This window comes from Petromyzon marinus, unplaced genomic scaffold (assembly GCF_048934315.1).
Source record: "Petromyzon marinus isolate PM22_M1 ecotype Great Lakes invasive population unplaced genomic scaffold, UKy_Petmar_22M1.pri1.0 PM_G_Scaffold_25, whole genome shotgun sequence".
In the NCBI taxonomy this organism is placed as follows: Eukaryota; Metazoa; Chordata; class Hyperoartia; order Petromyzontiformes; family Petromyzontidae; genus Petromyzon; species Petromyzon marinus.
Window position 1 is genome coordinate 397,416 of NW_027422817.1, and position 13,994 is coordinate 411,409.

Sequence of the window (13,994 nt, forward strand, 5' to 3'; positions counted from 1 at the left end):
TAATAAGAGTGGTGAGTGGAGTTTAATAAGAGTGGAGTTTAATAAGAGTGGTGAGTGGAGTTTAATGAGAGTGGTGGACGTGCTGCGTGGGTGGGCGAATGATCCCAGGTAAAACTGGCTCCACGTGGAATGTTTCTGTGCTCACACAGCGGGTTTTAAATGCATTAAAATAAATGTGTTATTTTCACGAAGCATAAATCTTCATGGCCGCGAGGTCAAATTGCCCTCTTTGCAAGCAATTTTATAATGAGCTATTTCCAGTTGTCTGTAATGTGGTCATCTTTTGGGTGATTGCATCTGCCGGTGTGTTATTTTTTTTGGGATTTGTTAAATGCGCAAATAATCGCTATGGATATAATAAACACGCCATTTTATTTCTTGGAAAACATTTACGGTCATTTTGAATACAACATTAAAAGTATATTTTGTATCCATGCAACACGTTTTAACTTGTTAAGCCGTGTTTGAAATCCATGAGTGTGAACAAGACGTATGATTGATCCCCCTCCTTGTAATACGTTAGGATGGTGAGTGTTTTGAAGATGCATTGTGTACAATTTTTTACTTACATTCCATACTCATTGCTACGGCCCCGTAAACAGTAATTTAAATTACACTCCACACATCGAATGTAAACATGACACAAACGCATCCGCGAGCGTTCATAGCCATGCTGTAAGAATATCACGCTGCATCTTTTGAACAATTTTCTGGTTTCTAAATTACGAGTCGGGCCTCAGTCGGGAACAACAAATGTCCTTACGCACGACTCACACTTTGACGTTGACTTGGAGCTGCTGCTGCTGCTGCCCACGTGTTGCTGTGTGAGCAGCAGGACGGTGACGGACCTCCTGGTTGAACTCTGCGGTCCCTACCGGTTGAGCCCTGACGGCCACACCCTGGAGCTGCTATCGAGGGACGATGCATCGCCTCTACAGTACGGGCCCAGCACACCGCTGGGGGCCCTCGGTGCTGGGACGGCCCTCCTCAAACCTCGGCCCGCCGGCGATGACCGACTGGAGAAGCCGATGCAGCCCGTTGTCCCGGAGGTAAAGCGTTGATTCGCTGACGCGGCCTCGTCGTAGGTAAGACTTTGACAGTCGAAACACGCTGGAACCTGCGTAGAGATCTTGGAGTGACGGCCTTCCTCCTAAAAAGCCTCGGCCCGCCACTGATGACCGACTCAGGAAGCCGATGCAGCCCGTTGTCCCGGAGGTAAAGCGTTGATTCGCTGACGCGGCCTCGTCGTAGACAAGACTTTGTACAGTCGAAACACGCTGAAACCTGCGTAGAGATCTCGGAGTGACAAAGCTGATTAGAAAAATGGACGTGTAAGCAAAGTGGCCCGGTTCATGCGTACATGCAAATAACTATTATTAGATGAATTATAAGAGTTTGAAACTACACTTTGAGCTAGGTGTGGCTATGGGTGTGTGTTAACACAGCATGTGTGTACATTGTCAGTACACAATTTTAGTTAAATTCTCCTTAAGTACATTTTAGACGTCATTGCCTCAATTGGTTAGCTTCTGCATTAGGCGTCTTTCACACATTTCCTCGGCCGTGTCGTGCTTGTTGACACTTTGTAGAAAGTCTCACGTGTTGTTACAGGTAAAAGGATTTTGTACAGTTTTGTATTAGGGTCCATCTGTGGATTACCATGTTATATACATGGCTCTCCGATTTGACCTTTGTGATAATGTGCCGGATTCATTTCTGAACGCATGCTGCCGACTACACCGTCACGCGATAAGTTATCATCGGGAAACCTTGACCCCTTCGGGTCAAATCTACTTATGAATGGAAATATTTGTGAGACTGGATTTGGTTGGATTTTGGTATCTTGACTAATGAAACATGATGAAATGCCATTATCACATCATGCCTCACTGGATGCACCGGTTGGTGTTACCCGCCAGTTTACAACTTGCAATTTATCAATCTTTGAAATAGCGTGATCAACCGGACTACGCGTTGATTGTGTTTTGACCGACCGACTGTGTTGCTTTATATGGTTTCCAAATGTTGCTAAACCCTGTTTGTCTGGTATGCTTCTCTCTCTGTGTCCCCTGTTGTATCTGTGTTAGTTCCCCCCTACTTGGGTGTCTGTGTATACATCTGAGGTTGTGTCTCCCCTCTCTCTCGTAAACTTAGCTCTTCTGTACCTGATGATGGCTGCTTGTGTTGCAACCGAAACGTCGTACGCTATTATGTTATTTTATTATTTATACGTGACTTTACTGATAAAAAAACAAAGAGTAACTACATTTTGCTTTGGCTCAGTTCGCCTGCAGATCATGTTTTTACCAGGCTATACTTAGCATTCATCCAGTAGAAAATTTATACTGAATGATGATGCGGATGATGATGATAATACTTATCCATGGGTGGAATATGCTATGCAAACATTCTTATTTTAAAAATGTTTTACTTTTAAGCATCTTGTATAAACATTGCAACCTAATTAATTTTAAAGGAAAATATTTCCCTCTCGTCACTTCACCGGCTGTGATTATATTTATCACTTGCATTCAGTGAAAAGGATGGATTGCTTTTAGATCAAAGTATTTACGCGCCATACTTGGCTTTATTGAGAAGATAGAGTTGGACCGTTCCGTTCTTCTGTGCAAAGTTGAAGTCTGCTTCGAAAAGCGTACGATGCTTTTTGTTGTTAAATCTTTTAAATTTGACTGCCTCGTTACTTGGTAGTAATGAGGAAGTCAAATTTCCTCTTGGAAATATGTGAATGGTTGGAGTAAGATTTCAATTGGTAAAAGGAGACCGGCAGTCTTATGAATAATACGAAGGGCTAAGATGCAGCCACTTTGTGTGACTATTTGAGTAGGACTGTGGTGGTCAGGCAGAGTTGGAGTTGGTCAGTTTAACACGTAGCAGGCTTTCGCGACCAATATCCATCATAGAGGTTTTTGGGTTAGACCGCGTATAAATATATAAATGTTGTGTCGTGAAAACCCGCCACCACCCGACACAGCCAACTAGTAAGGGCTGTCGCGTAAACAGAACGTGGACGATTCGTCACTAGTACAGCACTCGTGTGTAGTGTATAGTGTAGTGTATAGTAGTGTATAGTGTAGTGTATAGTAGTGTAGAGTGTAGTGTATAGCAGTGTATAGTGTAGTGTATAGTGTAGTGTAGTGTGTAGTGTATAGTGTAGTGTATAGTAGTGTATAGTGTAGTGTCTAGTAGTGTATAGTGTAGTGTATAGTAGTGTAGTGTATAGTGTAGTGTACTAGTACAGCACACCGGTGTGTTGGGGAGCCAAGCCACAACATTTACAATCTGAGTACGACGTTTTGCCAGTAATTACAACCAGCTTCATCAGGCGACATCCAGATTTGTGGAGAAGTCTTCCTGTCTCGTTCCTTACATAGAGGCATAGATGCGTTTACTTTTGATTTATAGCCAGGTCAGCCTATACTGTCATAGTTTTATGCAACTGTTTCCATATTTCCTACTTTATTGACACCAACACAAGTACAATTAAATTACAATAATGAAATGCTCTTAAACAGAGATATGGATAGATATTGGTAATTAGAGACATGTGTTTTCCATGATATCCAAATCTATTACGTATTTCCAATTCTACTCTGCATTGTTTAGTCTGAAATGTAATTTAAGCCTGCTTAGCAACTGCAGGTGCTTTAATCCTGGGGATCAGTGAACAAGGCCTTGATCTTCTCTCCTGTGGTGGCTTTGCATTGTACACCAGGATCAGGGGCTAGTTTAGAATGTTTAGCGAGTATGTAAATGTTGTGAAAGCCCAATTGTACCAGAGGCCATGGTACATTAGTTGATATTCTACCAAATGACAAAACGTCTTAGATTTTATCTTGTGATGGTTGTTTATTGTATACTAGACACAGAGGCATATAGCTGGATACAGACCGATAACCTTTGGTGCATTTATTTTCATCTTACAAGTTTAACACGTAGGCTTTCGCGACCAATATCATTCATAATAAAGGCTTTTGGGTTGGATCGCGTTATTTATAAACGTGTCGTAACCCTTATTGTTAAATTAAATATATTGCAACTACAATTCCTTATAGGGGAAACTACTAGTAATTAATAACAATTGAATAATTACCAATCTATTATATAATTACAATACCCTCCCCCTATCCACCTCTAATCGCTGCGCCTGATATGAGTTAAATGATGACGTCACCCTACTGCTGCTCTATTTAAGACCGGGAGCAAGCGGAGAGGGCTTCACCATTCTGGCGAATTGCCCGATGATGCTGGATCTAATCACCAGCGAAACGTCGTATTCACAATGTTGTAAATTATGTTGTGGATTCACTCTTCTACGCGCAAATGGGCTAAAGTAGTGAACTAATTGTCTTTTACTCTTTGGTTCTATTCGGTAAAGTCACCACGTAGGTAAAAAAATAAAACAATAAAATTCTCACGACGTTTCGGCCACAACACAAGCGGCCTTCATCAGGTGAAGGGACCAGCCTGTCTCGAGGACAGCGCTGGAGTGAAACACAGCCACGCTCAGACTACGACCTTTAAGTTTGGCTGTGTTTCACTCCAGCGCTGTCCTCTAGACAGGCTGGTCCCTTCACCTGATGAAGGCTGCTTGTGTTGTGGCCGAAACGTCGTGATTTTTGTTGTTTTATTTTTTTACCTACTACGTGACTTTACCGAATAGAACCAAAGAATATGGATCCTTGCAGTCACGAAAGCTTCAAATCTAGAATATTTTGTCTTTTGTGAACGTGACACATGTTTACTGCTTTGGCCATGTCGGGTGGTGGAGGGTTTTACGACACATTTATAAATAACGCGATCTCACCCAAAAACCTTTATCGTGAATCATACAAGTTACACGATGAATTTGCTTAGTTAGAGGCTCTCCCCAGGGGTACAAATGCATGCATCCTGTCATCCAGGATATATGGAATATTACACAGCATCATTTGTTAAGCAGGTTATATACTGGTGATGTGATCCAGAAATTCGAAACCAGCTTACTTTCTGAAATCATGCTTTGTCTGCACTGCTGGAAAATATTGGTCTGGAAGGTCCATAGGCAAAATGGATGAAACATCATTACAAAAAGGTTTTTGTTGGGACTGAGCATGAGCCCAGTACAGAGTCACAGTACAAGGGGGGGAACAGAAAGACAAAACATAATTTTACAGTCTGTGTATTATGTATTCATTACCCATGATCCTCCACCACAAACTTGAGTTTGTGTATAGTTTTTTCTGTTTTCTGCTGCTAAATCCACCATAGCTTTAATGGTGCTGCTGTTCTCAACAGCTGGAAACAGCATTTGTTTAAAAGGGCAATCCACAAGGTCGAAACTGGTGCAGAGTTTTCCTGCAAAGGCAGAGGCCCCATTGGCTGAGAGACAAATACAATAACATTGTTATTTGTGTGAAGAGGTGGGCTTCCTGTCCCATTGAACCTCCACTACAGCACATCGTGAGGTTTTATACTGTAATTCAGACCAAGTGTAACCCAGTTTTAGTCCCCCTTAATCCACAGCCTAGCCCAGTATTTCATTTTTAAATGGAGAAATTTGATGAACGTTGACAGCTGGATCCTAAGAGGGTAAACGAAGACAGGATTTGTTAACGACAGCGTTCAATTCGTCGATCCTCTACTTAAATCTCTTAATTCTAGATTTGAAGCTTTCGTGACTGCAAGGATCCATACTCTTTGGTTCTATTGGGTAAAGTCACGTAGGTAAAAAATAAAATAACAAAAATCACGACGTTTCGGCCACAACACAAGCGGCCTTCATCAGGTGAAGGGACCGTGCTGTCATGAGGACAGCGTTGGAGTGAAAACAGCCAAGCTCAGGTCATGGCCCATGCACCTCCTACGTACATCGTGCTCATGTTTATACTAATTCCTTTGTCAAAGCGTTTTGCTTCCTCCCACACAGCTTAAAGGACGCGACCTGGGCTTGGCTGTTTTCACTCCAACGCTGTCCTCGTGACAGCACGGCCCCTTCACCTGATGAAGGCCACTTGTGTTGTTGTGGCCGAAACGTCGTGATTTTTTTTACCTACGTGACTTTACCGAATAGAAGCAAAGAGTATTACATCACTTAATTTGTTTTTCAGCAAACGGTGCGGCTGACGGTGAACTACTCGCGAGCGCGTAAGAAGACCGTAGTTCTGGCGAGCCCGCGCGTGGCCCTGCAAGCGCTGCTGCCCGACATCTGCAACGAGTGCGAGCTTGACGTCCACCACACGGCGCTGTTCGGGGACGCCAGCGAGACGGAGCTGCTCGATACCTCGTGCTCGCTGTCCGAGCTCGGCGTCAAGGAGGTGTACGCCGTCGACAGGAGCAGAGGTTTTGTTTTAACGTTACTTTTGAGCTGATGGAAAAGAACAAAAAATTCGTTTCGATTTGAAGCTTTCGTGACTGCAAGGATTCATCCTTCTTTGGTTCTTTTGGTAAAGTCACCGCCACGTAGAATGAGAATAAAATAATAAATTAATAAATTTAAATAACACAATAAAATTCTCACGACGTTTCGGCCACAACACAAGCGGCCTTCATCAGGTGAAGGGACGAGACTGTCTGGAGGACAGCGCTGGAGCCGCTTGTGTTGTGGCCGAAACGTCGTGAGAATTTTATTTTGTTATTTTATTTTATCAATTTATTATTTTATTCTCATTCTACGTGGTGGTGACTTTACCGAAAGAACCAAAGAATAAAAAATTCGTTTTATCATGGCGGTCCTTTATAAGGCTGGCTTAAAGCCTACCTTCCCTGCAGTTTCTTTTAGACTTGTCAATAGAACCTCCTGGTTATTGACCTAGAATTCATCTTCTTTGGTTCTTTCGGTAAAGTCACCACGTAGAATGAGAATAAAATAATAAATTAATAAAATAAAATAACACAATAAAGGTCAGACGACAGGTCTGTTCCTTTCACCTGAAGAGGGCCACTTGTGTTGTGGCCGAAACGTCGTAAGAATTTTATTGTGTTTTATTAATTTATTATTTTATTCTCATTCTACGTGGTGACTTTACCGAAAGAACCAAAGAAGATGCATCCTTGCAGTCACGAAAGCTTTAAATCGAAATTTGACCTAGAATTGTTTATTTTATCGGTATGACTTTTAAGATAACAATTTGTTTTAGACGTCTGTATATATGTGTGTATGTGTTCATGAGCGACTATATTTTGTACATTACAGGCCTATATATAACGCGTAAAAATGTTTCTTATATCATCATGCAATACATTTTTTTTTACATTTCATTTTGATACCTTCCACACTACCCTGATATACCTGGAAATAATTCTGTTCTCATTTCAATCGTTCTGATGTACAGTCTATTGTCTAAATTTTGATTTAAAGCTTTCGTGACTGCAGTAATTCATATTCTTAGCTCTTTCGGTAAAGTCACGTTGAAGGGAAACAATAAAATATATTTTAAACAAAATATATTTTATTATCTTATTGTTTCCCTTCAACGTGACTTTACCGAAAGAGCTAAGAATAGTCTATGGTCTGTTTATGTTTTTTTTCTGAGATTCCAAATGCAATGACACTTGTCTTCCTTTCACGTACTTTTATCATTATTACAGTTCATTTGGAATCGCGGACCCCCATGTGGTGATGTTTCAAACCGTGTGCACCTTCTGAAGTTTAAATTTTTTGATATTCTACTCATTTTTTCACCTCTAAAGTTTTCAGACATCGGTATATCTTTTGGGTTTCAAGGTATTTTACTTGTCAGCGTCCTGGAAATATGCCCTGGTCATCTGACTTTCAGTTTTGATACCCCCCCCCCCTCCACTATAATAAATAGCCTTGCTATCCACGTAGAGGTCTCTTACAAGTATATTCTAGTTGCTGTGCCTACTTTTGTGACAGTGTTCATAACTGCTAGCATTTTAAAAGTAAATAGTGCACGTGGCACCTGCTCAAATATCTCTAGTTAGATGCTGATGTGAGCATTGCTTGAAATCAGTCCACCCGGCAAACTCTCTCAGTCTGCTCACTCTCGGTCTAGTCGCCTCTGGTTCTTTCGGTAAAGTCACCACCATGTAGAATGAGAATAATAAGATAATAAAATAACACGATAAAATTCTCACGACGTTTCGGCCACAACGCAAGAGGCCGTCTTCAGGTGCTTAAGGTTGTGTGAAATCCCTCCCCGTAGAGGTTAAATTTCGATTTAAAGCTTTCGTGACTGCAAGGATTCATCTTCTTTGGTTCCTTCGGTAAAGTCACCACCACCACGTAGAATGGCCGAAACGTCGTGAGAATTTTATTGATGGTGACTTTACCGAAAGAACCAAAGAAGATGAATCCTTGCAGTCACGAAGGCTTCAAATCGAAATTTAGTCGCCTCTGCCTCGTGCTAATTTGTGTCAGTAGGCAAAGCGCATGAATTGGCTTCGAACCTAAAGCCGCCGTGATTGGATTTCTCTGTCGTTCCTTTGGCTACCCATGCATAGCAAAGGAGGTCTCATAATGTAAATGCTCACCCCGAGCCCTCGATACTCTGATGGTGCGCTGTTTTTGAGTTGCACGCCTTTTGGCGTCTTCTGGTCCAACACCAATGGAGACTAGGCTCTAAGAAAAGCTGTCTCGCGTGTGGACCAATCAAATTCAAGGACAGTGCCAATATTATTATCAGAGTTGTCTTTTTGTTTGCATTTTGACTGCTTGTGTTGTGGTTATTGCAAACACGATGCCTTGAATAAAGGTGTCAGTTTTTGTGCCAGTTAAAAAGGTAAAACCTATTACTATATCTTGTTACTGGCAAAGGAGGTCTCATAATGTAAATGCTCACCCCGAGCCCTCAATACTCTGATGGTGCGCTGTTTTTGAGTTGTACGCCTTTTGGCGTCTTCTGGTCCAACGCCAGTGGAGATTAGGCTCTAAGAAAAGCCGTCTCGGGTGTGGACCAATCAAATTCAAGGACAGTGCCAATATTATTATCAGAGTTGTCTTTTTTGTTTGCATTTTGACTGCTTGTGTTGTGGTTATTGCAAACACGATGCCTTGAATAAAGGTGTCAGTTTTTGTGCCAGTCAAAAGGGTAAAACCTATTACTAATGCAGAGGATTGTTCGTGTTATTTGTTTGTGCGTGCGTGCGTGCGAGTTTATGAGCTGCATGTTTGGGCTTGCTGGCTGCTGGAATCGAGCACGGAATGTTCACACGTCCCGTGTGCGGCCACCATGTGGGTGAACTGACTTCTTGGCCGCATTAATAATGGCTTGGGAGGCTTAGAATGTCCGTGCTTGGACAGCTCCATGGTTACCGTGACGGGCTGCAAGTTTCAACCCCTTGGCACAACCAGCGCCGTTCTCTGCTGCGCGCTTTGCTGCATTTTGTGTGCCACCAGCGCCACCCGGTGGGAAATTGAAGAAGTGTAAAATATATAAGCTTAGCTCTTTCGGTAAAGTCACGTTGAAGGGAAACAATAAAATAATAAAATATATAAAACAATAAAAATTCTCACAACGTTTCGACCATAACACAAACGGTCATCATCAGTTGTGAAAACGTGAGAATTTTTATTGTTTGATATATATATATTTTTTATTATTTTATTGTTTCCCTTCAACGTGACTTTACCGAAAGAGCCAAGAATATGAATCACTGCAGTCACGAAAGCTTTAAATCGAAATTTAAGTGTAAAATATTTTAATTTTTTTACAATCCTGCCATCTAGTGGAGAAGTATTGTTACAATGAACAATGTGAACGCTCCGTAGAGGTGTACCTAAAAAATATATATATACACAAGTATGGTGTAATATGCATGTTTATATCAACATTTAATAAACACCTTGATAATTTTGGTACGTGCGTGAAAATAGTACACCTTTTGCAATTTGAAGTTTCTTGGGTTTCAAGCATCGTACAATTAATAAAAAAATAGACCACGTATTGAAAGGCTTAATTAATTTAACTTTAATAATAGTTGGGTTTTCCCCTTTTTTCTGGCAACAAAACTGAAACCTTTTTAACAAGGATTCATGCCTACCGCATTAACCACAATACCTGCAGTCAAAATGCAAACAAAAAACATACTATGATAATATATGGTGCATTGTGCTTGAAACTGATTGGTGCACAGGTATTGTGGTTAATGCAGTAGACATGCATCCTTGTAAAAAGGTTTCAGTTTTGTTGCCATCAAAAAGGGGAAAAACCCTATTATTATTACATTTTGGAACTGGCAAAGGAGGTCTAATGATAATTTAACTTTGTGTTGCATCTGCAAAAACTACGGACCGTTCACTGTGAAGCGAATTCGCTGCGTGTCATCCCTGTTGCTATATGCACATTAACGCTCAGGTAATGGAAACCTTCACCTGTGGATGTTCTAGATTTGAAGCTTTCGCGACTGCAATGATCCATACTCTTTGGTTCTATTCGGTAAAGTCACGTCACAAACAACAACAAAATAAAAATTGAAAAATTCTCACGACGTTTCGGCCACAACACAAGTGGCCTTCATCAGGTGAAGGGACCGTGCTGTCATGAGGACAGCATTGGAGTGAAAACAGCCTCCCACACAGCTTAAAGTACGCGACCTGGGCTTGGCTGTTTTCACTCCAACGCTGTCCTCGTGACAGCACGGTCCCTTCACCTGATGAAGGCCGCTTGCGTTGTGGCCGAAACGTTGTGAGAATTTTTAATTTTTTTGCTTGTTACGTGACTTTAGCGAATAGAAACAAAGAGTACCCTGTGGATGTATTGAGTGGCTCTCTTTGCGTTACAGAGCTGGGCCATGACCTGAACGACAACGCAGACCTCCCGGAGAAAAAACACAAAGGGCTTTGGAGCTTTTTGCGGCCAAAGATTAAGAAGGTCAGTACGTGACACACTTGCACCCCTGCGTATTTGAAATTGAGCAGTGGTTTTTCTTGCCGTGGTGTTCTCTTGTGACTTCATTAAACGGTGTGTTATTCTCTTGTCGAGAGGAGTGTCATGTGTAGATACAAGGAGACATGTTTGTAACAAGATATAGTAATAGGTTTTACCCTTTTGACTGGCACAAAAACTGACACCTTTATTCAAGGCATCATGTTTGCAATAACCACAACACAAGCAGTCAAAATGCAAACAAAAAAGACAACTCTGAAAATAATAATAATATTGGCACTGTCCTTGAATTTGATTGGTCCACACCCGAGACGGCTTTTCTTAGAGCCTAGTCTCCACTGGTGTTGGACCAGAAGACGCCAAAAGGCGTACTAAAAGGGTAAAACCTATTCCTATATCTTGTTTCTGGCAAAGGAGGTCTCATAATGTAAAAGGTTTCAGTTTTGTTGCCAGAAAAAAGGTTGAAAAACCCCCTATTATTATTACATTTTGGCTACTGGCAAAGGAGGTCTAACGATGTAAACTTTGTGTCTCCTGCTCAGAGCCCTCCAGGCCAGCCGCGCCTCGCACAGGAGACCGGAAGAAGCCAGTCACCCCCTCCCGCACCGTTGGCCTCGCCTTCGACCCGGGCCGCTGGAGCCACGTCGCCGCTCGGCACGCTGCGGCGTCGCACCAAGCCCCATGCACCTCCTCCTCCCCCCCCATCCACCACCGCCCGGGGTACGCAGGCTGCCGGCCCCGAGCCGCCGCTGCCTCCGCCTCCGAGATCTGCCCCAGAACAGGCGCGGCCGACGGCGTTATTGTTGTTGTCGCAGCCTGGATCCACTCCTCCTGTGCAGCCCGGCGTGGAGAACGAGCTTCGAAGGCGGAGCAGCTCCGCACGTGAGAGAGAGAGAGGGCTCTCACGTGCTCACATTTTCAATTTTTTTTATTTTTATCAAGTGCCCTTTATAGTTCTATCGATTCAAGGCCGATTTTTTTTTTTTTTACGACGGAGCGGCGCTTTTTGGCCCTGTTCAAAATGCGGGAATTTAAGCTGTGCCATCGGGCAAACGTTTTGATTTAAGCGAAAAAGTATGTCTAAAAAAAGCTTCTGTTCGTTTCGTCTTGGTAACAACCTGCAAGCATCTCGGGGAGCAAAAAGTGAAATTCCATTGCTTTTAGTGCAGTGAACTGCTTAGGCACAATACCTAAACTTAAACACATTCTCCTGCGGAGGGAGGAGCTGGTAGGAACGTTGTTGGGTTGCTCGGTCAATGGCCAGGGTCAACGGCGGCACCACCACGTGGTGTGTTCCGTAAATATGCCCGACTTTGAGGGCAGGCACAAGCCGGCGTGAGTAGGTTAAACGTTGAGTTTTATAAGGGCACCACGGGGTGACCAGCCCCTCCCCAGCCAGCCCCACCCCCCACGCAGCCCCTCCCCACCCAGCCCCTCCCCACCCTCCCCTCCCCACCCAGCCCCTCCCCACCAGCCCCTCCCCACCCTCCCCTCCCCACCCAGCCCCACCCCTCCCATGTTTGGATGCACGACAGACTGACACAATAATAATCTCCTGTGGGCTGGTGGTGTAGTAACCAGGAGGTTCCTACACAGTATCATCACCTAGCCGATTTGTCAACATCATGTTTACACAGGGGAGACGGTAAGCGAACACGTTCCAATCGTGCATGCGGTTTTGTTTGGCTTCAACTGTCTTCTTTCAACAAGACCTCTGCTGCTACACATTTACCTTGTGAGCCCCACTATTTCCAGATTTGAAGCTTTCGTGACTGCAAGGATTCACCACACTCTGTGTTTTTTTTCAGCAAAGTCACGACGTAGTTAAAAAACAAATAAATGATAAAACAACTAAATTAAATCACGACGTTTCGGAGGCAACACCAAGCTCCCTTCTTCAGGTGGAAACCGTCACAGCTGTATCAAGCAATTTTACCGTGACGATTTCCACCTGAATTTCTGTATGAAGTTGAGGCAGAAATTTTACCGTGATGGTTTCCACCTGAATTTCTGTATCAAGTTGATGCAGCAATTTTACCGTGATGGTTTCCACCTAAATTTCTGTATCGAGTTGATGCAGCAATGTTGCCATGACGATTTCCACCTGAATTTCTGTATCGAGTTGATGCAGCAATTTTGCCGTGACCTGTGTCCACCTGAATTTCTGTATCAAGTTGATGCAGCAATGTTGCCGTGACGATTTCCACCTGAATTTCTGTATCGAGTTGATGCAGCAATTTTGCCGTGACAGTTTCCACCTGAATTTCTGTATCAAGTTGATGCAGCAATATTACCGTGATAGTTTCCACCTGAATTTCTGTATCAAGTTGATGCGGCAATGTTGCCGTGACGGTTTCCACCTGAATTTATGTATCGAGTTGATGCAGCAATTTTGCCGTGACGGTTTCCCCATGAAGACGGAAGCTTGGTGTTGCCCCCGAAACGTCGTGATTTAATGTAGTTGTTTTATTTATTTTATTTTACCTACGTCGTGACTTTACCGAAGAAACACAAAGAGTCTATGAGCCCCACGATGTCTGTCGTCAGTCAAAGCACCGTTTGTAATATGATGACAAGGTGAAATATTTAATTGGCGACTTATTTTTGAGGACATCAACACAGAATGCATCATCATTGTTACGCTTAATGAAGGGTTGAAGTCGTGGAATGTTAAAGTGCCTAACCCAGTAATGTTTCCGGGGTTTAATGTCCTCGCGAAGCAATAGTGAATTATGTTTAAGAGATTTGGCCGGGATGAATTGTTCATCGACCAAACGAATTTTTTTTTTTTATTATTGTGAAGAGAGACATTTTGCAATTTTGGGGTGCCATCAGAATCTTTATTTAGACTGGAGAAATCTGATGAACTCTGAAGCTCATTTTCACAGATGGCCAGTAAAAGGGATGAAATATTTTACATTATGAGACCTCCTTTGCCAGTAACAAGATATAGTAATAGGTTTTACCCTTTTAACTGGCACAAAAAACTGAAACCTTTATTCAAGGCATCGTGTTTGCAATAACCACAACAAACAAAAAGACAACTCTGATATTATTATCAGAGTTGTCTTTTTGTTTGCATTTTGACTGCTTGTGTTGTGGTTATTGCAAACATGATGCCTTGAATAAAGGTGTCAGTTTTTTGTG

General features: G+C 42.6%; 1 protein-coding gene across 1 annotated transcript; it reads left to right on the forward strand.

Moving 5' to 3' along the window:
* Window positions 1-670: 670 nt before the first annotated feature.
* On the forward strand, window positions 671-6,450 carry LOC142913383 (protein cordon-bleu-like). Its single transcript, XM_076060924.1, has 3 exons — window positions 671-675; window positions 833-1,049; window positions 6,108-6,450. Exons 1-3 carry the CDS (start codon window positions 671-673, stop codon window positions 6,366-6,368), a joined length of 483 nt encoding a protein of 160 aa, XP_075917039.1. The 3' UTR covers window positions 6,369-6,450.
* Window positions 6,451-13,994: the final 7,544 nt, after the last annotated feature.

What these genes read in the sequence shown, in the direction of transcription:
- LOC142913383 (XM_076060924.1), top strand. An exon ending in TGCAGCCCGTTGTCCCGGAG is followed by an intron (nt 1,050 to 6,107) that starts GTAAAGCGTTGA and finishes TTTGTTTTTCAG; the next exon opens with CAAACGGTGCGGCTGACGGT.